Here is a 25,651-nt window from a genome sequence, read left to right as displayed (position 1 = left end):
TCGACATAGACCGTGCGGGGACTACCCCAGAAGAGCGGGATCCTGCCATGATCAGCTATGATCACCTGACACTAGAGGGAGATGCAGCTATAGCTGATGTTGAACATGCCGAAGATCCGGTGCAGGCGGCAACTATTCCATCAAAAAACTATGTACTTGTCAATCTAGCCATGTTGGATTCTGTGATAAGTGCAAGTGATGCTGACAATTAAGACTATGGCACATATGGAGCAGTTCGTAGCTAGCATTCATAAAATAGGAAAAAATTACTCAGCCTCTCATACATTTAAAAAAAAGGTAATAAGCGTAATGAGTGTGAAAAAAATCCCCTACTAGACCATTAAACATCTGCGAACTTTTCAGGTACTGTACAAGTTATTTATTATTCTTGACATTTGTGTTAAATATATGTCTTTTAAAGTTTGTTTTGTTGGTGTCATGTGTTTCGAATTGGACAGTCCTGTTGGTTCCCCGGTGCAAGGGCTTTATACTGTACTTAAATTGCGTCCTGCATATACAGTAGATTACTCTTTGTCTTTGAATCATGTTTTATTTTTCTCGGGTATGAGGTTGTGCATGGCGCTATCCAAGAGCATTATTTGAATAAATGCACCTTGTTGGCTACATATTGGAAATAATTTTTTTTTTCCACGGCATTTGAAAGATTCAACTGTGAATCAAGGCAATTACATGCATTAAAGGATCTTAGAATATTTTGTGATGCAGCAGCGGTTGGTATTTCTGAATTTCGAGTTGGCAGCAGTTAATTCGAAATCACGTAATACGCAGTCCGATTTCAGCATCAAAATGACTTCAAATTAACAAGGTTTTACTGTATTTGGATCTCGCTAGACGAAGCAACAGATGTGGATCAAAGATCTGAAATTAACTTTGTGTTTGGAATTTTAGGAGAGGAAGAAGAGAGGCAAATCATATCTACTGACTATGGATATGTTATTTAACAATAAGGTGAATCATTCCACAGGTGCAGCATTTTTCAATGATGCACTTTGTTTTTTCTTGCCATCACATATTCTTTATGATCATGGTCTCGTGCCCTGCACTAATTCTGCACCTTACATGTACAAAACCATGAGGTTATATCTCTTGATACCAATCTTAGGTACAGTACATGAACTTTATCGTGTCACTGAAGCAGTCCAGGCTTTCTTTCCTGAACTAAAGGTTTTGATCGCCACAAAAAAGAGCATTTTGAAGGGTCCACGTCAGTTTTTGGATACAGCTGGTAATTTGCCGCTCCTGCCTTCATTGGCTCATACAAGATGGGGAAAGTGACTTGAAGCCGCTGCTTATTATGACAATTTTGAGTAGTTAAAGAGGTAGTCAAAGACCTCAACTCTGAAGATGCCGTTTCTACCTAGTATTAAAGAAGCACAAGAAGTCCTCAGCAAAGATGGTGTTCGTGAATAACTTATATTCATTCATTCATTCATTCATTCCAGTTGTTTTTCTTCTTTCCAAGAACTTTTTCCCACACATGTGGGGTTGCAGATTCGAACTGCGTCGCACATCACATTCTGAATATTACAAAAGTTCTTTCTGCTATGTGCCTAGAAGGTCGTACATTGGAGAGAAAAACGATATGAAAACTTCTACATTTAATGCTGTTTCCGTAAGATATACAGTGAAACCTCATTAGTGCGTTCCTCATTAACATATTTTCCTGCTTAGCATGTTGTAAATTCGAAGCCCTGATTCTAATCACATTAAATCTATATAAAAATACCTCATTATGTCACAAATTTTCGCTATTACCACTTGGTACAATCACATTTTTCCTAGCCCTAAAAATGTTGTCACCCCTTGTGAAAAAAAACATGATTTTCAACTTGGGTAAGATCCTGATGCAAGTGTAATAGACTAATATAACTTGGAAACAATATTCTTTAACCCATGGGTAAATACTGCAAATATTATTATTTAGTGCCGGGAGTGTCCGAGGTCTTTTGATTTGACGTCCGTAGGCGACCTGTGAGTTGTGATTAGGATGAAACGATGATGGGGATGACACATACACCCAGCCCCGTGTTGGCAAAATTAACCCCGCTGGGAAGCGAACCCAGGACTCTTGTGACCAAAGGCCAGCAAGCTAACCATTTAGCCGGACATTACTATTATTATGACTTGTGAGGTATGGCTATGAAGCGTTTACATCCATTTAGTATTAGTATTATTATTATTTACGTAGTTGTGTACAGACCTTATTGGTATAATCAAGAATGTATTATTTGAGGTCATGTCATGAAACATCTGCTGTATACATATCTACGAGTTTATTTAATGTGAGAACATGTAATAGTACCGGTATTTAATTTATTATTACCTGTATACATGATGTATAAACCAATGTAAAATTGTGCGCCACACTGTAATATGTCCAGAACAATGCTATGTGTGACCAGAATTATGTTGAAAGTTACTTACATTGTAAGTAGGTTATTGGAGACTCAAATTTATGAGAAAACATGTCGTATTCTTCTAGAAGCCTGGCCATGCAACGTATATAAAGAGGCAGTCGTCAGGATAGAGTTGAGTTGTCTTAATGAGACTTGTGTGGAAGTCGTGTTAACTGAGTGTTGGAAGTCAAGTATGTGAATTGGTTCTGTTGGGTTGGTAGTTGACATTCATCTGTTGCAGTCTTCTTCTGATTCTTCGTAGTAGTGTTTTGTTTATGATAGCAGTTTATTAGTTTGTGTATATAGAATATGTGTAAATGACTTGTAAATAAAACAGTGTACAAAATTGACAGAATTTTGTGAGCGTCTTTGTGGATACATCAATCTGTCGCCACAGTTGCGTGATTATGAAAAAAGATGCTTGCTGATGATGATGATGCTTGTTGTTTAAAGGGGCCTGACATTGAGGTCATCGGCCCCTAATGGTACGAAATGAAATAACAAAAAGTTATTCATCCACTGACCAAAATAAAATAAAAAATGTCATGAAGAATGAATGAATGGACATGAACTCAACAAAAAACAAACAAACAAAAACCAGTGGATCAGACTCAAAAAAAAAAAAAAAAAAAAAAAGATCGTAAATAATATTACTGACCAAGGGACCACTTATAAAGCACAATGATGATGTCTCAAGGGGTGCAAAATCCACGTCTAAGGCCCCACAGAATGGTACATGTTGCGAGTAAACTAGAACCATGGCATTTGTCATGTTGGGGTACTAATCAAAAGTAGCGAAGACTCACGGTGTTCCACAGAAGATGGTACTACTCACAAGGATTGCACCTCGTACAGGGAACGCAGACCTATGGTGTTTCTCACACAATGGCGCCACTCAGAGCCAATGCAAACCGATAAGGTCCCTCACCTAGGTGTACTAGTCACGGGCGCCGGTATTCCCGTGGTGTTCCTCACATAGTGGGTACTAATCACAGGCAGCCCAGACCCACGGTGCCGCTCATATAGCGGTACAACTCACAGGTACTGGAAACCCCCAGGCCAGCCTCTTTACTGCTACTAATCACAAACATATATCGTACCAATTTAGTGGTACTACTCGGAAGTACAGGCAACCCATGGTGTTCCCCACATGAAGGTACGAATCAAGAGTAGTTTCATGGTTCTAATTCAATCATCCCTTAGTCGCCCCTTGTAGTCGCCTCTTACGACAGGCAGGGGATACCGCGGGTGTATTCTACATGTGCGTCGCCCACCCGCAAGGGGTTATGAAAAAAAGCCTTAAATACCTGATCTTCACAGAGTAAGTTGCATGTTCGGAGAGCAAGCTGTTAGCCTCAGCAACGTTTAATTTTGCTTACCCGTTAGCAGCAAGATTGCTGAATAACACAGCGAGTCTCTTTGTTCTTGTATTTTGCATTCCATTCAGATGTAAGAAATTTATTTTGTGGCGAGTGGTACAGTGGAGTGTAGCGAATATTTGTCGCGTGATTCGGTAGTCTATATCTGGATTAGGAACATAATCATGTGAAATTGACCAGTGTGGTGCATATTTGTCTTGTGATAGCCTAGGTATGGATACAGAAAAAGCAAAATTCCTTTGTAATGAAGACAATACTAAAAATCTTTCAGAAAGTGGACTGGCATCCACATCTTTAAGCACACAGAGGTCATGAATATTGAACTCGCACCTTCGAGTTTCGACTTGATCGAAGTTTTCAAAATGGCGGCCGAAATCATTCTGTCGCAGTTGCACATGGCAGAGTATAATCTCAAATTTATTGTCTAAGTGTGTAACCAGAAAATAATGTTTTATAACCCACTGCTCAAAAATAAAAGTCTACTACTTCCGTTTTAGAAAGAGTGTGATCTGCAGTAATACCTGGATATTTTTATTGGCCCCCATGCATATATTTTCATATTTGTTGTTTGGTGTTTATTACACCGTTCAGTGCACTTGTTATTTCATATGCCCCAGCAGGAAGGGTTTTCATATTTGTTCTCTCGTGATTTTCACACCTTATAATAGAACCTATTATCTTGAGAAATGTTCCCGATGTAAAATGCTTTCATGTCGGAAAAAATCATATCTAATGTTTCCATATACCTATTGGATAGTTTTTATCCGTATATTCAGTAGAACGTTTTCTCGCTTAACACGTTCATTTTTGTTGCCCCCAGCAGAAACGTCTTAACGGGGTTTTACTGTACTTAAAAAGTCTGGAGGACTGAAATCTTTCCCAAAATAGTGTAACTTTCAAGTCTTTAGAACAGAAATGTTACCACAACAAATCAGCAAAGAAATTACTTATTTGAAAATCAAAATCACTACCTTGTGTCGCCATAGGCTGAGATGCCAGGTCGATGTTGAGACTAGGCACCATTCCCAAAGTGCCAAGCTGAGTACTACCATCCTGCATAGGTGAACTGAGAAGCAATTGGCTCGGACCTTTCTCCTGCAGTTCACGCTCCACCCTCTGAAAAGATCGTAATATGTACACAACTAAGATGACTAACTAAAGCAAAATTAAATGCAACGTAATATGACAACGTTTTATGTAGTATAACATAAAAAATAATAAAAATAGAGGAGTGCTGACAAGGACACTCAAGTTCCTTTTCACAAAAGGGAAATTGTTCAGTCTCTCATCAATCGGAATGATTATGCAAGAGGAGTACTGCACTTTCAACATCACATTCTGTATACCATTACATTTTACAAAACATTAATTACTAAGAATATTTCATTTCTAATAATACAAGGATTATTATTTCCTCCATATTACTTAACGTATGGCTTTTAGTGCTGGGAGTGTCCGAGGATATGTTCAACACTCCCGGCAGCATTATGTGCAAATACGATAACTAGGAGAGAGAAATAATTAGTACCCCTCTTCCAACAAAGATATCTATTTTGTTGTCTCAATTATTTTAATTTAGGATCTTCCTGTGTTTTGTGCATACGGTACCTACAAGTGGACCATACATTGACCGATCCCATTATTTATTTTTAAAATGAAGTCAATGGGAATCCAATCAACAACAAGAACATTACTCTTCTGCCATATGGACTCTCAAGATAATGAAGAGAATAATAAAGCAGGGATTAAGGGGTATGGATACTGAATTTTCATGACCACATTGTAATCAAAATCTAGGTTAAACTATTAGGTCGTGTTCCGTACACATACAAGGGGCATTCAATATATAATGTTACATATTTCGGTTCTCAGTCATTTTCGGTTTTAAAAAATTGGAATTATTTTGGGAATTTTTTGAATAATCTCGCTTCGTCTCTTAGAGTTTCGTTTAATTTCTATAACTAGCCTTCAAAATGGCGTCTGTAATGCAGCTGCGTACCAAACAGAGAACAGTTATAGAGTTTATTTAGGCGGAAAACCAGGGCATCACATATATTCATAGGCATTTGCAGAATGTCTACGGAGATGTAGCAGTGGACAAAAAGCACGACGAGTCATTGGGTGAGGCGTGTCATCATCACAGCAAGCTTGAGCAAACCTGTCTGATCTTCCACATGCTGGCTGTTACAGCTGTTAAAACGCCTGCAAAGTTTATTCAAGGTAATCGAAGGATCACAGTCAAACACCTCGCTGCTGAACATGACATCTCTGTTCGTAGTGCTGACGCACTTGTTAAAGTTTTGTTCACGCCGAGTTCCTTGACACCTAACGGAAGTACAAAGTATGTTACAAGTGTTATTTTTTTAATATCCACCTATTGAATACAATATATTGAATATTATTATAAAATGTTAAGTGACATATTTCGCCCATATTAAGGGCATCATCAGCCTGAATAGGTGGATATTTAAAAAAATAAGACTTGTAACATACTTTATATTTACATACATTTCAATACGGATCTCTAACATGAGAATTATACCGTGTAACCTAATGGAAGACCGTAAAGAGCAAAGAAGAAACATCTGTGCAGAATTGCTTGCTCTTTATGAGGCTGAAAGCGACAATTTTCAGCCAACTATTGTCACAGGCAATGAAACAAGGATTCATCACTTTGAAACGGAAACAAAACAGCAGTCCATGGAGTGGTGCCACATATACTCACCAACGAAGGAAAGGTTCAAAATCATACCCGCAGCTGGTAAAGTCATGGCTACGATCGTCTGCAACTCTGAAGGGGATATTCTGTTCGATGCCCTTCCTCACGGTGAAACTATCAACTCTAAAGTGCATTATGCTACTCTGAGGAAACTGAAGAAACTACTTCAGCGTGTTCGTAGCCACAAAAATGCAAACAAACTTCTCCTTATCCTCCACCACAACGCAAAACTTAACACAAATCTGCATACCCAACAGGAGCTCACAGAACTTCAGTGGACTGTTCCTCCTCATCTACCCTACAGCCCTGATCTCACACCTTCTGACTTCACCTGTTTGGCTCCGCGGGAAGCACTATCTGGATAATGGGGAAGTTATCGATGCAGCACAACGTTGGCTCCGACATCGAGCAGTCGAGTGATACCAAGCAGGCATACAGGCCCTCACGTTACGGTGGCGTAAGGCCGTAGCATTGAATGGAGATTATACTGAAAAGTGGGGTATTGTAGCAAAACGATCGGAGAATAACATGGTGTATTTGAATCCACAATAAAACCAACCTCCTCTTAGAAATGTGTTGGATTATATCTTGACCTCACTTCGTAGTACGTGTTGAAGAGATGTTAAGTATAGAACAAAAACAGCCAGAAGCCCACAGTCTGCCAATTTCACGTCAGTTTCTCTAACAATTGAGCTGTGGTGGCCGAGGTCATGTTTATTCCGTTGGAAAGGATCCAAGCTACAGGTCTGGAATAACTGCGGGTTCAGACCCCAATGGTGTCTGGTTGGCCTTTCTTGTTTACTACTTAACATCAAGGCTCTTCACGTATTCTACGTATGGAACACGACCTAATCGGTTGAAAGTTGATTTCGATGACGGTGTATCTCTGAAGCATTGTTTGAACAGTTATAAAATACAGAATACAAAATTAGGTCAATCTAATCAATACTTGCATACAACTAGTCAGGGCTTAAAAGAAGTAATGTAACAACAGTGCTGATATTTGGTGCAAGGATTATTATAGAAAAGCACCAGAAGATAACTTTACAAAAGAAAATATTTAAAAATCCTCCTTATCAATACAAATCAACTCATCTGTTATATGAAGCAAAGTCTAAACATGTTTCAGCCTAATATCAAGGCCATCTTCAGTAGCAGAACAGTAATTACATAATACACAAACAAATTAAAAATCGTAATGAAGTGAAGTGACAATGATCATGATTAGTGTATTAAAAAACATATTGAGGTATAAAGTCCTCTCGTCTAATAGATCATTCTTGAATTGTCAATCACCAGATCCATTGCACTCATTGGTTTCAGGAACAGGAACAGATATCCAAATATCCAAAAATATAACAACTGCTTTGAAGTATATTATCACAATATTTGAGACAATCTCAATGTTATCGGTTAAAATGGGTGAATATTGGATTATGTACAAAATTTCAAGCCGCATTTGATGCCGTTAACAAAAAAAAAATATTTACAAAATAATTGAGTGTGAAAATGTTAATATAATGGAATGTTATCTCAAATGCAAAATCTTCATTGCATAGAACTTATGTCATAACTCCTATGTTATATTCACTATATTTGTAATTTTTTCACTGCTGGTAAAGGAACATTTCAGCTCAACGTAGATAAGTTCGTTTTTAAATTTAAATGATAAGAACATGCATTATTTGTGTTTCTTTTCAGTCATGTTCAGAGATTTTTGTGTGCAGGCACGAAAAAGTCAGTCGCTGGGCAACTTCTTTGCTACTGAATTTGCATGGGGGGGTCAAAGCGAGGCATATGGTCTTCAGATATGGAAGTTATTTTTAAAACAAACCTCAAGTCTTTATCTCGCTTAGTTCTCAGTTTGTGACAGGAAGAATGTCTCCTTGGGTTTTGGTTTCGCACGGGCTGGCTGTCTGTCTGGCTGCCTCGACTGCCGGTACGGATGTACCAAACATCGCTCTCCAGACAGTCGCATGCAGTGCCGTGTTTTGTTATAACCGGAGACCTTTGTCTACCATGATTATTTTAAAATCTTTGCTTCTCAACAAAAAAAGTTCGATTTCTTTGGTTGATTGGTTTATTTTGTGTGTGCTTCCACATACAGTATACTCATTTCAAGACGCATGCCGCCTATAAGACGCGGGCAGAGCAACTTCAGTCGAAGAACTCGAAATGCTACAAACCAAGCTAATTTTCAGTCTAATCGGACTGCACAACACCGTGAAGAGCGAAATGAAACTGAAAGGATTTGAATGTCATAAACCCGTGCAGCGCGTCGTTCAACTAATTATCTTTCAAGTTTGAATCGAGCTGCTTTCAGTTACGATGTTTCAATTGACTACAGTGCCTACCAATGCGTTGATATTCGATCTATGCACTCAGTTTGCCAAAATTGTAAGGCATTGAAATACAAAAATGAAGCTGCTGGATTGTGTTGCGCAAATAGCAAAGTGAAATTAGTGCCATTGATTCCATCACCAGATCCATTGCACTCATTGGTTTCAGGAACAGGAACAGATATCCAAATATCCAAAAATATAACAACTGCTTTGAAGTAACTTCATTTGGGGCAACAAATGTACTTCAGGACAATTTCATGCCAACTTTCAAGGTAACATATAACATTGCTTTCTTTTAACATATAACAAACAGACTTATCCCCCATATTGCTTTGTTTATTTTATTTTATTTTGTAGTTTTTGTGACAAAAATAATAAACCTGTCCTTAATTTACAGATTTTTGAACTCGCTGGATTTGCCACGATTGCCGCCTCACATTCTTCAATTAACTCTTTCCCGCAGATTGCGTAGTAAAGCGTACTGGAGTTGCACATTGTCTCCCGCGGATTGCGTAGTAAAGCGTACTCGACTTTCAAACAGACTTCCTCTGCCATCTGTCTGCTAAACATATAACTTTTTGGAACCAGCGAATTCTCTACGCTTCCTAGATACTACTGGCATGCACGGAATCCTAAAGTAAAGTGTTCTTTTATACGTTTTCTTAGATAGAACGGACAGCTGACTGAATGTAAACACACTGCAGCAACATGGCTGCTCATAACCACTCGAATGCAGAGGATATTTGTTACAAATTAGATCAATACGTTGACAAATGGAATGGTAGTGAGTTTGAAGTTGTATATATGATAATAATAGTATGTGAAGCATTTGGGACAGGATATGAATCTGAGAGAAATCGAAATATGGCACAGGACAGAAAATGTTCATTCAGGTACCGTCTAGTTTTGAAATATTAGGCCTACTTGTAAAATACATAATTGTCAGTTTTAATCCTTCAGTTAATTATCTTTCGGACTATGAGCCTCTACTTGATTACATAATAGCCTATTCCAACTAATGTCAGTTTATCTTCCAATCCCATTCAATCAAAAATTGCTTATAGTTTGTATGTCCAAGAGGAAGCACGATTTGCTATCGAAATATCTTCATCCGACTGATCCCGAAAATGAAACAAATTGGGAGATTCAGGGGGAATTCCTGCGTTCTCTGCATTACCAAGAAAATAAGAGCCCCATCATATCCAACAATTTAGACTGACTTCAAGAACAAGCAATTTAACATTATGTACCATGCTTCCTGATGTACCATTCCGAACAGGGGGGGGGGGGGGGGGGGTCTTGCGTGTAATTAGGTGATCTCATTGTATCATTTTAGAATAACTATTGTGTATTTTCCAGTGTTAAAAATTTTTAAATTGATATCTTAAGTGGTTTTACAGAAAAAAATATTTAGTGAAGGTACTCCACAACTATACCTGACAAGCAAATTATTACTCTAGGTTTCGCCCGACAGTGAGTCAAAGATATTCCGTGGGAAAGGGTTAAAGGTCGGATCAGTGGTCATAATGTTACAAAATATCAACCAACCGCGACTTTGTAATGGCACACGGCTAGCAGCGAAAACATTACTGAACAACATGATCGAAGCAACCATTCTAAACGGGGAAGTATAAAGGAGAAGACGTTTTGATACCACGCATCTCTATGATTCCGACTAACATGCCATTTAAACGACTGCAGTTTCCAGTGCGGGTCGCTTTTGCTATGACCATAAAAAAATCCCAGGGGCATTCATTGAGTGTTTGCGGCATTAAACTTGAAAACCCATGTTTCTCGCATGCCCAATTGTATGTTGCCTGTTCCCATGTTGGAAAACCATCAACTTTGTTTATGCGCCATGTAATCAAACAAAAAATATAGTGTACCTTACGGCTTTACAATGAAAAATATCTTCATACTGTTGATTGGACTCACTGTTTTCTATGATAGTTATTTCCTACGAAGAAAGAGGAGTAACTTTTGCCACATTATCTTCACGCCATCAACTTATCAAATTACTTGATTTGCAACAGGGGATAATTAAGGCTCTGTGAGAGATTTGAAGACCTGCTGAACAGTTCCCATCTATGTTACAGTCAATCAGGGTTATTTCTGGGTAGTGATATGCTGTGATCTATTTGAGCATTTCCTTATTCACAATCAAGATATTAATATTGCAGGTAATGAAAACACGTTTTTCCAGTAGTTTGTTACTAACTTTGGTAGCAGTAGAAAAATAACTCATCTGATGTTGATATTGTAGTCATTTGCATTATTCTGATTTTTGCGTGCAGTACGGACTGAATTTCAGTTCGTTCAATTGTCATTTATTTTTGACAGAACAACGTCTGTCAGGTCAGCTAGTACTGTATAAAATAACAGTATGGTAGTTAAGAAAGAGGAGAAAATGACTAAAACTAGGTTAAAACTTGTCTCCTAAAACTGCTACAATAGGTGCGGGTTACACTTTTGCATTGTGCCCGGGATGCTTGTGATGTTTAATAGTTCTGCCGCTCTCTCAGTGGTAGCGCTGCAGAGCGTGAGGGTGTCAGTGAGCAGTTCATGAGGAATACGTGGAAGAAATTGTGGCAGAGTCTCGCATTCATCGAGAGTCCAGCGGAAGTGTCTGCAAATGTCAATCTCCTTGAAATCGTTCAAAAACTTCCTGGGTGTGAGGAAGCCATTGGAAATGACATTAGCGAGTGGATGGAAGCGGACTGTCAGTAATCACAAACAGACCAAGAAATTATAGCTATGGTGGAGAAAGAATCTGGATTTGATGAGAAACAGTGTGACGACAAAGGAGACCACAGTGAACAACTAGTGTCACATTCAGATGCCGCGGCCGCCTCAGAACTTGCCGTACGGTACGTTGAGCAACACTCCGCTGCTACGCCCCCTGATGTGATGATTACGAGACGCTGGTTTAACACTGCATCTTCGAGTAGGTTTCAATCACTTTGGCAAAAGAAACTAACAGACTTTGTAAAGATAAACGACCAGTGATTGATGGTTTATGATGTGTAATCATGTTTACATTAAGTTATTCTAGTAAAATATGACTAATAAAATGCCAAGTAAATCTTCATTATAAAATATGTTCTTTCATTTAAATAAGATTTTTTTTAAAAATTGAATATTTCAGTTCGGATTAACCGGACTTCAGGATTAACAGGGTTCGGATTAGCGGGGCTCTAGTGTATATCAAGTACATTTAGTACTTTTAGTAGAGAAATTCTGCTGACTGATGGAAAACAACTGTAGTTGCTTCAACAAGGGTCACATCACAGTAGTTGAGGATAGGAAGGATTTAAATCTTGACAAGTCAGTCACAGGTCTAGTGTTAAGACCTCTTGCTGCTTCTTTTCAACAGAGTAAGCAAAGCAAGAACGTTCTACAACACACTCACTAGCATGAAAAATGCAAGACGTAATAAATTCTTAAGAAATGATGTGTAATTGTCTACTTAATCAAAGTTTATAGGTTATCCTAAATGTTTAGATGGGGAGACATTGTTAGCTTTGTTTTGTGAGCAAATGATGAAGTGTAAATTGATTATTGAAAAAGCTTTTTTTCTCATGCAACCTGGAAAACACATCACAAGATAGGAGGCAATGTATTCCCACTGTTCAAGCTCTTATTGTTGTAGTGTTGTATTGTACCCCCTTTTCAGCCATGTGTGTGTAAGATGCTTCTGTCATTGTAATCTATTTACTGGAGTAAACTTACAGTCAGTCCTAAAGCTGCTGCAAATGTTACAGCATTCGTGTAAAATTGTTGCAGTATGCATTACATTGCAGAAATGTTGAGAACTATGCTTCTCATGATTTCCAGATTTGTAAGAAGGTACAGAGAAACTTGAGTCTATTGAAGAAGTCCAGGATCACACCCAAGAAGAGCAATATAGACAGGAGATAATTACTTCTTACCGATTCAAGTTCCCCACAACCATACCACCACTATCGATAAAGCATACAACAGACCAACCAAGTTCAAAGGGTCGATGTTAGTGAGAACTGTGAGTGAACAGCACTTTCTCCCATTGTCAATCTGCATGATGCTGTATGGTGAGTTCTGGGCCTTTAGTGGGTCTTCTGGATTGAAGATTGACTTCTTCCCGTCTTCTTCAGTCAGTATAACAATGGGAGAAAGTGCTGTTCACTGATGAGTTGTGATTTAACCTATGATCTCCTGATGGTAGAGAAATGGACAGGAGAAGGCATTCCAAACGTATATTCTCACCCAGGATGTCTTTTCAGGATGATTCTCTGACAGTGTGGGCAGAAATCAGTATGACGAATGTGATCTTTGTGGAGCATGGAAGACTTAAGCACATCAGTATATTGAGGAAATTCTTCTGGAGCATATTGTGCCTTTCACTCCATTTATGTTCCACACTAACCTAACTAACCCCAGGGCACTACAGCCCTGAAGGGCCTTGGCCTACCAAGCAACTGCTGCTCAGCCCGAAGGCCTGCCGATTACGAGGTGTCGTGTTGTCAGCACAGCAAATCCTCCGGGCCGTTATTCTTGGCTTTCTAGACCGGGGCTGCTATCTCACTGTCAGATAGCTCCTCAATTCTAATCACATAGGCTGAGTGAATCTCGAACCAGCCCTCAGATCCAGGGAAAAATCCCTGACCTGGCCAGGAATCAAACCCGGGGCCTCCGGGTAAGAGGCAGGCGTGCTACCGCTGTTTAGGTAAATCCTGATGCGATAAATGTAGAGAACAAGCATAAAATATATGTAAAAATAAGTCTCTGCCCTTCAACAGCCGCAGTTATCAAGAGAATGCTCCAGTAACTATGTATTGTCCCCTTCAAAAGTGGAAATAATTTATTAAAGGAGAATGATTTATTACATCAGCGAGTAGTAACATTCTTTAATCGCCAGGAGGGTGATATTTTACACTCCCGTGCTAGCGCGAACCAGCCGCCTGCGAACCGGTTTTCCCGACCTACCAAGAGAACGAGGAAGCAGGGTGAAATTCCTGTTAGATGGCCTTCAAACACATGTGTGTGTACCACGTGAGCGGGCGAGCAGCGTGATTTCGATCGATCAATAAATGCAAGGTCGAGTGACTTGAAACTAGAGCAGCCAATAAAAATGACAACCTTCACAGGAATGCAAAAGATCCACCAATCAGATATAATTAAGAGGCACACCTACGTCTTAAGACAGTGAATTAATGGTAATTCCAAAGGAAATTTTATAGAGGGTTTTTATTTCTGAACACATGATTTGAGCGTTACTCTGAAGGCAGCTACGGTCGAGACTAGACGTCGTTACTCTAAATGCAGCTACGGTAGGGACTGGACGTCGTTACTCTGAATGCAGCTACGGTAGAGACTGGACGCCGTTACTCTGAATGCAGCTACGGTTGAGACTGGACGTCGTTACACTCTAAATGCAGCTACGGTCGAGACTGGACGTCGTTTGCTTCATTGGGAGACTTTGCATTAGGGAAGGCACTGAAGACTGAATAAACTGCAATTCAGACATTTGGAAAAATTCTCTACGATTTATTTAGGATTGTCATAAGATAAGTGTCCATCTCCGAGTTATTAAACATCGCGTGTGTATCCTGGACTATTGCTAAGACTTTTGTTAGTTTCAGCTTTTCTACAAGAACTCAGAAGAAGGAAGGTCGTTGGTTCGAGCTCGTTTCAAGATGGCTATCCAGTTCCGAGATGAATACTAGTGTTTCCTGTGCACCTTCAGCTCCTCCATGAGTCACTAATCATGTAAGGCGTCGGACATGGGCAAGACTTTGTTCGATGGAAGGTGATGTGACCACGTACTAGGTCATCAGCCAGAATCCAGTTAACACCAGCCACATGAATATTCTTTAAGAATTTATCTTTCTATCTTTCTGTAAAATGTTTGTAAAACGTAGCCTTACCTTATTCATATATATTTCTATTAGTTTAGCAGTAGTTTGACTTTTCATTCTTCTTTCTTCGGTGGGAGGTAGTTTGTGCTCTGGAATGAATGTGTATTTGGTTCTATTAGTTAGAGATGGGAGTGTATGTTATCGAGAGAGACCTCAACTGCCCTAAAAATTTAGAAGGCAGGAGAAATAAAAGTAAATGACCTCCGCGTTAATCTTGAATGATTTTGAAATAATTTGAAAATTAATTGAGACAGATTAGGACAGTGTTCTAGCGTTTTCTAAGTGTAAAATTTCATTCTACGATTATATGACATGTCTGTGAGCTTTAGTTCGTTTAGAGTCATCTGAATAAATTCATATGACAGCTTTGCAAGTGAGATTAAGCACGATCAATAATATAATATAATAATAATGAGTAAAAATAATTAAACCTAATTACGGGCTAAAATTTGAATAAGGTCATGGGTTTAATGTTGGTTTGTTCTTGGAAAGAGTTATCGTGTGCTCACTTTATGTAAAGTAGGCCTGGAACATGGCAATCCTCCGGACGGAGTAATGATGAATTATACGTATATTTTACTGTGCTATTAATTGAGTATGACTTGCAGATGGATATTATATTTTGTGTGATAATTTATGCATCCATTAGAGTCATTTTGGAAGGAATGTGTCATTGGACATGATTTCTTCGAGCTTGAGTGCAGATTAATCAAGAGCCACGACATTATAGGTGAATAAAAAATAAATGCCGCAACTCATGTACCGTAAGCGCGTATTCTAATATTTTGACCTGTGTTGTAGGTATTTTACTTGCTTACTTTGGATGATTTCTGTTTAAAAGTTTCCCTTGAACATCGTTGTATAATTAATTTCTGCATAAAAGTGATAACCCCAACTCTATCACACTCTAAATCGATACCTGGGATATACGTGATATTGTCATCTAGAGAATGATTTCCCTAATTTGGAATAAGTCCAAAATTTAATAATAATGGGTTAGTGTTCGTGTAAATAATATTATAATATGGTCGTGTACCTACGTGTGAATGTATGTTGTGTGATTTGATTATATTCTGTGTTTTGTGAATATTTCTTGAATGATTTTGTGATGATATTCTCCACTGTGTGCGTCAAATTTTGACCGATTTACATTATTTTCGCGTGTCCGTGATTTCATGAATTATGAATCTTTAGAAGATTTTATTATAATTTAAGGTAGATTAGGGTCTAATTCACTAAATTAAAGTGATTAAGAGAAGGCAACGTCCGTGGATTGATGTCACGAGATTGAATTATTAGTTATTGTACAGTCACTTATTTCATAAAAACGAGTAAAGTTTAGGTTAATATGAGTTCAAATAAGAATTTATTATAAGAAGTTCAGTCACTTAATAATTATAAAAATGAATTAATTGATGAAGGGAAAGTCTAAGGAAGACTTATTAACCACAATTTCTTGAATTAAATAATTTTCAATAATTCTTATAAGGAAGAGAAAATGATCATTTTCTTGTAAGATAAAACGAGATCCAGAAGGAATATTTTAATTTAAGCAATTTGATTATCATTATAGGAGAGAGTGATACCAGATATTATTTTGATTTTCAATCCATTTTACAGTAAATTAATGATCCCTATTATTATTATTATTATTATTATTATTATTATTATTATTATTATTATTATTATTACAGACAAGAACATTCGTTGAGCTTTAATTTGATCAAGATTCCTTATAGACGATAGCACGAGAAGAAGAGATTTCCAAGAATCAATCCCAGATTTTGTAAATTTAATTGTTTTATTGAAAGAGTGTTAGTTTTTAATAAATGTATAAACCTATTTTAGTTTCCTTTCATTTGTCGCTAGTCCTTCATCTATTCCTGCCTTTAAAATTTTCTGCACAGCCGATAGCGAACGGTCCACCTCTGAGACCCTCGCTCTCCGGCGAGCTGAGCCCGGCATGATGGGGGCAGTATCGCCGGTACATTCGTAAATAAAAGTCGTAACATACACTAATTATCAGATGGTGGTTTGGCACGCTTTCAACAACACTGCTTTATTCAGAAAAAGTGGCTTCTGCTACACATATACCAGCTGGGTATATCAGAGACGATCTCCAGAAACCATGTGGGAAAAGCTCCACACAGTTTACACTCTATAGTCAAGAACGAAACTATTTTTAAGAGGTTCAAAAAGACGGGACCTCGAATGTTCTCGTCTCGATTGCAGAGCATGGCTGACAAGATGGCAGTGAAGACGACGTCACTTGCAATGACGACATGCCAGTAGCAGCGTAGTGGCGCAAGACGATTAAAATTAAAGCAGTGATACGGTTTATTGTGTCAGAAGCCTACTGCTCATCTGACAGACAAATGACTGGCCATTGAGTTATTTCATATCAATACTCCATAATATGATAATAGGATTCCCTTACCCCTTTTCTCTACGGGGTCAAGTATGAAGCGAGACGAATCTTTGTAGAGAGTTTTTACGAGCGTGTGCCCTTCCTGACGTCGAACTTATCACAGGAATTAATGAGATGAAACGAATGACGTAATATTTACTTTATATGTAGGCATAAAAGTAGTGTTCACCATTTATTGACTTTTTACATTTAGATATACTGCTTTCCAACGAAAATAGCTAGTATAACTCAAATACATTAACAGGTTTATTAACTCCTTGGAGGTCACGGCGCAATGTATTGCGTGTAGTGGTAAGTGCTGCTGTGGTTACGGCGCAATATGATTGCGTGTCTGAATTTGAAGTGATATATCTTCGTAACCGTATTGTACCGGGAACAGCGGTACAGAACTAAGTTCCCGCAACTAAAACTTAAATTTCACGCTACGTGCCGGCTCAACAGCAGAAGACAGCCAGCGGGTTGACGTCACAACCTGCCTCCCCGTGACACAGAGAGAGCCTACGTCAGCATGGAATGTTTGAAAGGGTTCTTCGGTTAATAATCTTCCTCACAGTAATAGTTGGGTAAAATCAACATCATCATGTAGCTCTCATCTTCATTCCTACAAGGTTTGGTAAAAATCCGGCAAGAGACAACGAAGTTGTTGAGCAAAATGTAAAGGCAGATTTTGGCCTGGTTCGTGTATAAATTGAGAGATGCTAACCTAAGCAGAACAGTGTGTGTCAGAGTGTGTGAAGTTCGTGTGGCGAGCAAAGGGCGAGAACACGGATCCTCTATGCCACAGTCGAACCCGCCGGTCGCCTCGTGGGGACCGCAATGCTACGCGAGTGAATCTCATTTCACCGAGTTCAAGACTTAAACTCCACATTTGAACTTATAAACATTTCAGCGAGTTGCAAGTGATAATTTTATTTTGCTAAGTTCCCGTGATTCACGAGTGATAGAATCTAGCCTCATTTAAGACTGATTAGAGTAGACATTGGACTGTGATTAGTTTCAATCCGTGTACTACGCATTTAATCGGTGAAGACATTGAACTGTGAGTTAATGATAGGCTGTGAAACACTTATTTGAACCGTGCATTCGCTATAGACAATGAGCTGTGTGTTAATGACTGAATATGGATATATATTTAGGCAGTGCATTCATGGTAGACACTGAACTCTGTTAAGAAATGAAACACGTAATTGAACCGGGTATACAATGAACTGTGCTAAGAAGTGAATTACCTATTCGAACTTTGCATTCATGGTAGACATTAGACTGTGTTTAAGGTGCACATTTACTGTGAAATTAAACTCTTTATTCACGACTAGCAAGGAACTGTGCATTTAAACTCTGGGTTTTCAATAGACAGTACTTTATTTTTGTGTGACCAAACCACGGACTGTGGAAGAGTGAAACCCATTTCATTTAATTTCAAATTAATGAACCAAATTCGTTTACAAGTGAAACACTTTCTTTTTCAAGTGACTGGGTTAAAATTTCACGAACCCTAAACAAATATTTAGTTCTTTTAAGTACCACATTTTCTTTAGTCCATTTTATTGACATTTGGTTACGTTACACTAAGAGTGATTCTTGTGTTCAACATTCAAATCTGTTATTCTTTCCGTGTCCCAGGTGCTAACCTGTACAGTCATAAGTCATTCTCAGTGCAACCAAATCTCAATGCTCACATTACTATGTTATCCTGATCTTCTGGACATCGTATGGATATTCCAGAACTTCTAGAATTTCCATTGTGGGAGAAATCATGGTTCCGTGGTGCCGAGAGGACTCTGATAGCAGTACGAGGAGAGCAACCAGATTTTGAGTACATCACCAGCCTGGATGAAGAAAGAACCATTTCCTGCATATTTGCTGTATGAAGGTGATATAATTTTGAACTTTGTTAATAAATTCAGAATTTTTAAAAAAGAACTTAATAATCATTTAAAGACACCTCTCTTCCTCTGTAAGCACTTCAATCAGAAACGGTACACGCCCTGCGTCTAACTCATGCTCGTCAAAGTACTGTATTTACTGTTACAGAGGGTCTTTGGACAACAATTGAAAAACTGATAGCTTCTGACATCTGTTGGCTATTTTCTGAAGTCATTAGGTTATTGTTATCACCACGGGGAGCGCTGGAAATGGAATGTTTTTAAGCGGATGTCTTCAGCTTTAGCGAGTCAATTGCCAATAGTTGAAAATGGCTGCGCAAGTCGAGCAGACTTGCTTACAAGCGACGATACAGTTCGTGAAATTCTTATGAATGATGAAAGTGATTGTTCAGTATTTGAGGGTGGTGATGAAGACGATGTAGGAGGTATATCTGGAAATAATTCAAGTGGTGAAGAAATAAATGAAAGTGAGGATGAGGTCTTACAGCCGCCACGTCCGAAGATAATTAAGATAAATAAAGTGCCTTATCCCCCAAACACACCTTCAAGGGTGTGCCATGTGTGTGCTCACACATCAGGAAGGGAGAAAAGGAACACAGGGACTATTTACCACTGTAAGGAGTGCAACAAAACTCTTTGCCCTGTACCTTGTTTTGAGGATTACCATACCAAAAAACATTACTAAAAATGATGTTTCACAATTTTTGTGCTTAAACTAGTTTTTGATGTCTTGTTAACATACGGTGTTAAAATTCATTCGTTTCATTAATATATAATGCCTTTTAAGGGTGGTTTTACAAACATGTGCAAACACCTAAATTTTGGGGTGTGCAGTGGGCTAAGAAACCTAACTCTCATCAAAGGGTTAAAGAACAGTGTAGAATGTTTACATTTACAATTTATAGTGCTTTATAGACTAGAAGTCATGTGTTCACAGCACAAAATTTAAGGTTATCGCATATTGGGGCCCCTCTTAATTTTTTTTTTGGCTGTAGAACTGGGAGAAAAGGGGGGTCTAATATGCGAGTAAATACAGTAAGTTGGCATTTATGTTTTGTACTGTGTCTGATAATTCAATTTTGCAGTGACTAAATATATGAAGGTCATCTGTGTGTATTTATATAGATATGGCAACTACTTACTTGATTTTAGTGTAGATGAGATGGCATGACGTACAACATAAGAAGTAGTGGGGTCCCAACACACTTCCCTGTGGGGGGGTACTCTTTCCTAGGTTGTCATTCTAAACTGTTATGAGTTGTTATCTAATGCCAATGATAATTCAAATACGATGAAAAAAACTTGAGCATTTAAGAGGCAAACAACATTTTCCTAACTTACTATTGTTGAAAGTCCATTAAAAAAAATACTTTATGCCCCTGCACTTCCACCAGCAGACTTCAAGCAGTGCAAATAAAGTTCTTAAGAAGAATGCTCCATAAAATGAGAGTTAAGAAAGGGAATGATGAAATACAACATCAATCTCAAGTAAAACAGCTGCTGTTTCAACAATCCAGGTAAAATGGTGTTGTCATTTTAAGACAACAGATCTACAAAGGACAGCCAGCAGGTGGTAGGAGAAAGAAACTGAAGGCAAAAGACCAAGAAAGATATGGCTAGACGAGATAAAACCAGACCAGGAAGGACAAGTTGGGCTGGCAGTAGACTGAAAATGAAGATTATAACTTGGATAACTAGAAGTTGAGGTTATTTACTCACAGCACTAAGGTGGTTCATGACTTTTATTGTGCTCAAGAATTTTATTGTATTCAGGAACTTTATTGTAAGTTATTCAAGAAGCTGTCACTAATGTTTCATTTTTAACTTTTAAACCAGTATATCTACAGAATTAATAACAAGTCGTGCTTCAAAGTTTTGATGTGCCAATAACGAGAATGTAATAAAAATCATTTAAAAAAGGACCTTTAAGTTTTAAGCAACCCTTGGTATTGCGATTATAGCTACAAGACCTACAAATTACATGGAGCCCAACTACATGGATGCAAGTTTAGATTCCATGAAGTATAACATTGTACCTATGGGTTAAAAGTGACATTTACATTTAAATTTCTTTAGTAAGGAAATACATCAAAACTGGAAAATAAGCTGGTGCTGATGAAATTAATGGAGAAATGATCAAGGCTATGGGCATTTCTGGAAAACATTGGACCTACAGACTCTTTCGTAAGATCTGGAAAGAAGGAGACATACCAGTCGATTGGAAAACAGGCATCATAATTCTAATTTTCAAGAAAGGAGACAGAAAGAAATGTTCCAACTATAGAGGCATCACTTGAACATTTCAAGTTGGCAAACTTTATGAGAGAATTATAGAGCGTAAAATCAGACCCCTTATTGAAGAGAACCTCTTCGAAGAACAGTATGGTTTCAGGAAGAGGAGATCAACAACTGATTTAATCTATACAGTCCGTCAGTTAATGGAAAAATACTACGAACACAACCACGATTTGTGGTTAGTCTTTCTGGATATCAAGAAAGCATTTGATGCTGAAAACAGAGAAAAGGTGTGGGAAACACTGAAGAAAATTGGAATACAGGATGACATGATCAGCGGATCAAGAATTTATATGAAGATACCCGAAGTAAAGTCAAAACACCTGTAGGAATGACTGAAACCTTTTGATATAAAATCTGGGTTAAGACAGGGTGGTGTTTTGTCTCCTGTTCTTTACATTACTGTGATGAACGAGATTCAGAGAAAAGTTCACCAAACCATTGGAGGTAAGAAAATGAAAGTCTTGTTCGCGGATGATATATGCTTGTGGGGAGAGACTAAGGAAAACCTTTAAGGACAAATAACTCCTGGACGGAAGCTGCTAAAGAATATGGACTCATCTTCAGCCAAGAGAAAAGTGAGGTTATGATCATGAAGAGGTACGGACAACCAATGGGACACATTGAAATGGAGGGGAAACAGCTACAGATGAACCATCAATTCAAATATCTGGGAAGTGCTATCTCTGATACTGGTTCTATAGACAAGGAAATTTCCCCACAGAATTCAGGCAGGTAGCAAATTTTACAATATAGTTAAGACATAATATGGAACAAGGAAATACCAACAAAATGTAAGTCCTATATGAAACCTATTATGTACCAATCCTGACCTATGGTTGCGAAACATGGACCATGAGAAATAAAGATGTTAGTAGAATCCAGGCAGCAGAAATGAAATTTGTCCGTAGCATGATCGGTAAAACACGGAGGGACAGCGTCCGTAATGAGGAAATCCGCAAGCAGGCTCAAGTTGTAAGACTGCAGGACAGAATAACAGTGCAGCGACTGAGACGGTATGGACATATGCGACGCATGGGAGATAACCGATTTAAAAAAAAAAAAAAAAAATGTATGATCTAAAACTTGAAGACAAAAGACCAAGAGGACGACCATGACTGAGGTACAAGGACATCGTGTTGACATTCAACAGCGAGGACATGCTTTGGAAAGCACCGAAGAAGGAGAGAAGTTCAGAGACCGCAACTGGTGAAGAAGCCTCGTTCACCGACCCATCGCTTAAGATGGAAAGACGTGGGATATGTATGTATGTATGTATGTATGTATGTATGTATGTATGTATGTATGTATGTATGTATGTATGTATGTAGTAAGGATTTGAATATGGAATATACAACATGTAAATGAACTCACTGTTGACTACATGAAAATACATCAGGGAGGGGGAAAGCATATTTCTACAATTGAAGGGCTCGGTGAAATAGTCATAAGCCAACATTTTGTTGTTTTTGAGATGTTCATGCCATCGTATTATTTAAATTTCCCTCTTTAATATCACACTAAAAAGTTTCTTGTATTTATAAAAGATGGTAACATATGATAGGTGGAGGTTTTTTACTTTGCCATCTAGTGACAATTTCAGAATTAACACAGTCATAAACCACACCAAAATGGCGTCGAAATCAAGAGTGAATAAAGATTTCTCTCCTGTTCAGAGGACTTATGAGAATAATGAAAATGAAAGTTAAGAGTCAGATCCTTTTGATACAGATGGTGATGATTCTTGGCACCCATCAAGCAGCAGTTCCAGCTCTAATGAGAAATTGGTAAGAGTATAGACATATTTTATCATGGATAACCTCTAGTTTGTGGCTTGGGACTGTATTTTACTCATTCTACTTACTTTACAAATAACTATAGAGTTAGATTTGATAACCATAGAATAATTATTTAGTAGAACTATTAATATTAACAATAACAGGATATCATGTGAAAGCAATTACCAGTTAAATATCTATTGGTGTGGCTTATAACTTTGTTCATCTGAAATTGGGAACATGCATCATTTTCAAAAATATTTTTTTTGAAAAGTACACCAATGAAATAGTATGTAAACGTATTGCATTGTGGTATGTTGCCTTGTTTTCTACCATTAAAAAAATATTTAATAGTGCCTTTCCGCAAGGCGAGTGAAACGGCCTCTGACGTAAGCGGCGCGCTGTGACGTCACGATCCAGTACCGCATGGAGCTCTACCAGCCGTTGGGAATCAGCCGTTGCTAAAAGCCGATTGTTTATTATTCATGATCGCGAATAACTTCGAAATGACAGAAGAAAGGTTCAAAACAGCACAGTCAGACAATCTACCATGTGTAGATGTCATCATTCTTGAAAAATATGACTTTTGTGGCCGCAGAAATTCGCGGATAACAAGCAAGTTTGTAAGTGGCGTCTTTTATATACGTGCAATGTACTGTAACCCATAGTATTAGGATAACAACGAACCTGGATAGATATCACATCACTTTCAACATTTCCTTCTAGACTGATTCCCCTATTAAAGAATAACATTACATTTTCGGGCTTTCAGCATTAGGAAAGTAAGAAATCGGATTTCAGCACTAACATAAACATATAGGTAGCATTATAGTACTAGTCCACTTCTGTGGTGTAGTGGTTAATGTGTGCCACTCCCGGAGGCCCGGTTTCGATTCCCGGCTCTGCCATGAAAGTTGACAACAAATAGTACGAGGGCTGGAACGGGGTCTACTCAGCCTCAGGAGGTCAACTGAGTAGAAGGGTTTCGAATCCCACCTCAGCCATCCTCGAAGTGGTTTTTCGTATTTTCCTACTTCTCCTCCAGGCACCTAAGGCCACGGCCATTTCCTTCCCTCTTCCTTGTCTATCCCTTCCGATCCTCCAACAAGGGCCCTGTTGAGCATAACAGGTGAGGCCGCCTGGGCGAGGTAATGGCCCTCCTCACCAGTTTCATCACCATACTCAAAGTCTCACGTTCCAGGACACTGCCCTTGAAGTGGTAGAGGTGAAATCCCTCGCTGAGTCCGAGAGAAAACCAACCCTGAAGGATAAACTGATTAAGAAAGAAAGAAAGAAGGAAAGAAAGAAAGATCATAGTACTATAGGGCTATAATCTATCATTCCCCAAAAAATATATATTTAGGGTTGGGACAACTGGCCTACCGACTTCCGGGGCCCATGAAAAAGAATTAAATATCTTTGTGGAGGGAAAAAGTTAAACATGATAAAGATAAATATGACTTCATCTAGTTTTCACAAGTCGGGCTGAGTGGTTCAGACGGTTGAGGTGCTGGCCTTCTGACCCCAACTTGGCAGGTTCGATCCTGGTTCAGTCCGGTGGTAGTTGAAGGTGCTCAAATACGTCAGCCTCGTGTCGGTAGATTTACTGACACGTAAAAGAACTCCTGCAGGACTAAATTCCTGCACATCGGCGTCTCCGAAAATCGTAGAAGTAGTTAGCGGGGCGTGAAGCTAATAACATTAATTACATTTGGCTTTTAACAAGCTGAGCATATCAGGAAAGAAAAGTGTCCTGGTGACATTTTAGTCGCTCAATACAGGAATGTCTTTGGGTGCTGTGACTTTTTTTTTTTTTTTTTTGCGTCACACCGTCACATATAGGTCTTATGGCGACGATGGGACAGGAAAGGCCTAGGAATGGGAACAAAGCGGCCGTGGCCTAAGGTACAGCCTCAGTATTTGCCTGGTGTGAAAATGGGAAACCACGGAAAACCATCTTCAGGGCTGCCAGCAGTGGGGTTCAAAACCCACTATCTCCCGGATGCGAGCTCACAGCTGCGCGCTCCTAACCGCACGGCCAACACGCGCGGTATTTTTACCCTTCGGTTTATTGACTTAGCTTGTACAACCTAAAACTTAGGCTAAGTTGGATAATATTTTAAACACCTACATCACTATTTTCACCTGTGTGCAATTATGTTATTTATTTCATTAATATTATGATAATTATTATAATTGAGCATTGTTAATTTATGAGACCCCAACAGACAAGCATTGGTTTTGTGTAGAGTTATACATTTGTTAAATTCACGTTGTTTCCTTTCATGATGTACACGCCTATTCTTTGTTACATTATAGAGTATTTAGATATAGCCTAAATATCTTTATTTATTAAGCTCTTCAATAAAGACACACATAACCGTCCCATGCCAAGATAGAATTAGAGCTGTCAAAATGGTTCATAACCCCTTTGATTTATTATCTTGACATGGATCACCCAAAACATAGGTTAGGTTTGGAGAATACTTTAATAATCAGCATTATTTAATGCA

At 38.5% G+C, this 25,651-nt stretch overlaps 1 protein-coding gene across 6 annotated transcripts in view; it reads right to left on the bottom strand.

The window, feature by feature from the left end:
• The window catches only part of LOC136873986 (ankyrin repeat domain-containing protein 17), a 918,230-nt gene that overhangs the window by 464,651 nt on the left and 427,928 nt on the right, over positions 1-25,651 (bottom strand). For all 6 annotated transcript variants that reach the window (XM_067147404.2, XM_067147402.2, XM_068227616.1 and 3 more), the window contains one exon: positions 4,768-4,912. In XM_067147404.2, the coding sequence (XP_067003505.2) occupies positions 4,768-4,912 (145 nt within the window). The remainder of the gene's footprint in view (positions 1-4,767; positions 4,913-25,651) is intronic.

The sequence above is a fragment of the Anabrus simplex genome, chromosome 5, assembly GCF_040414725.1.
Source record: "Anabrus simplex isolate iqAnaSimp1 chromosome 5, ASM4041472v1, whole genome shotgun sequence".
In the NCBI taxonomy this organism is placed as follows: domain Eukaryota; kingdom Metazoa; phylum Arthropoda; class Insecta; order Orthoptera; family Tettigoniidae; genus Anabrus; species Anabrus simplex.
Note: the sequence above shows the minus strand (reverse complement) of the source record. Positions and strands in the feature narration are given on the sequence as shown.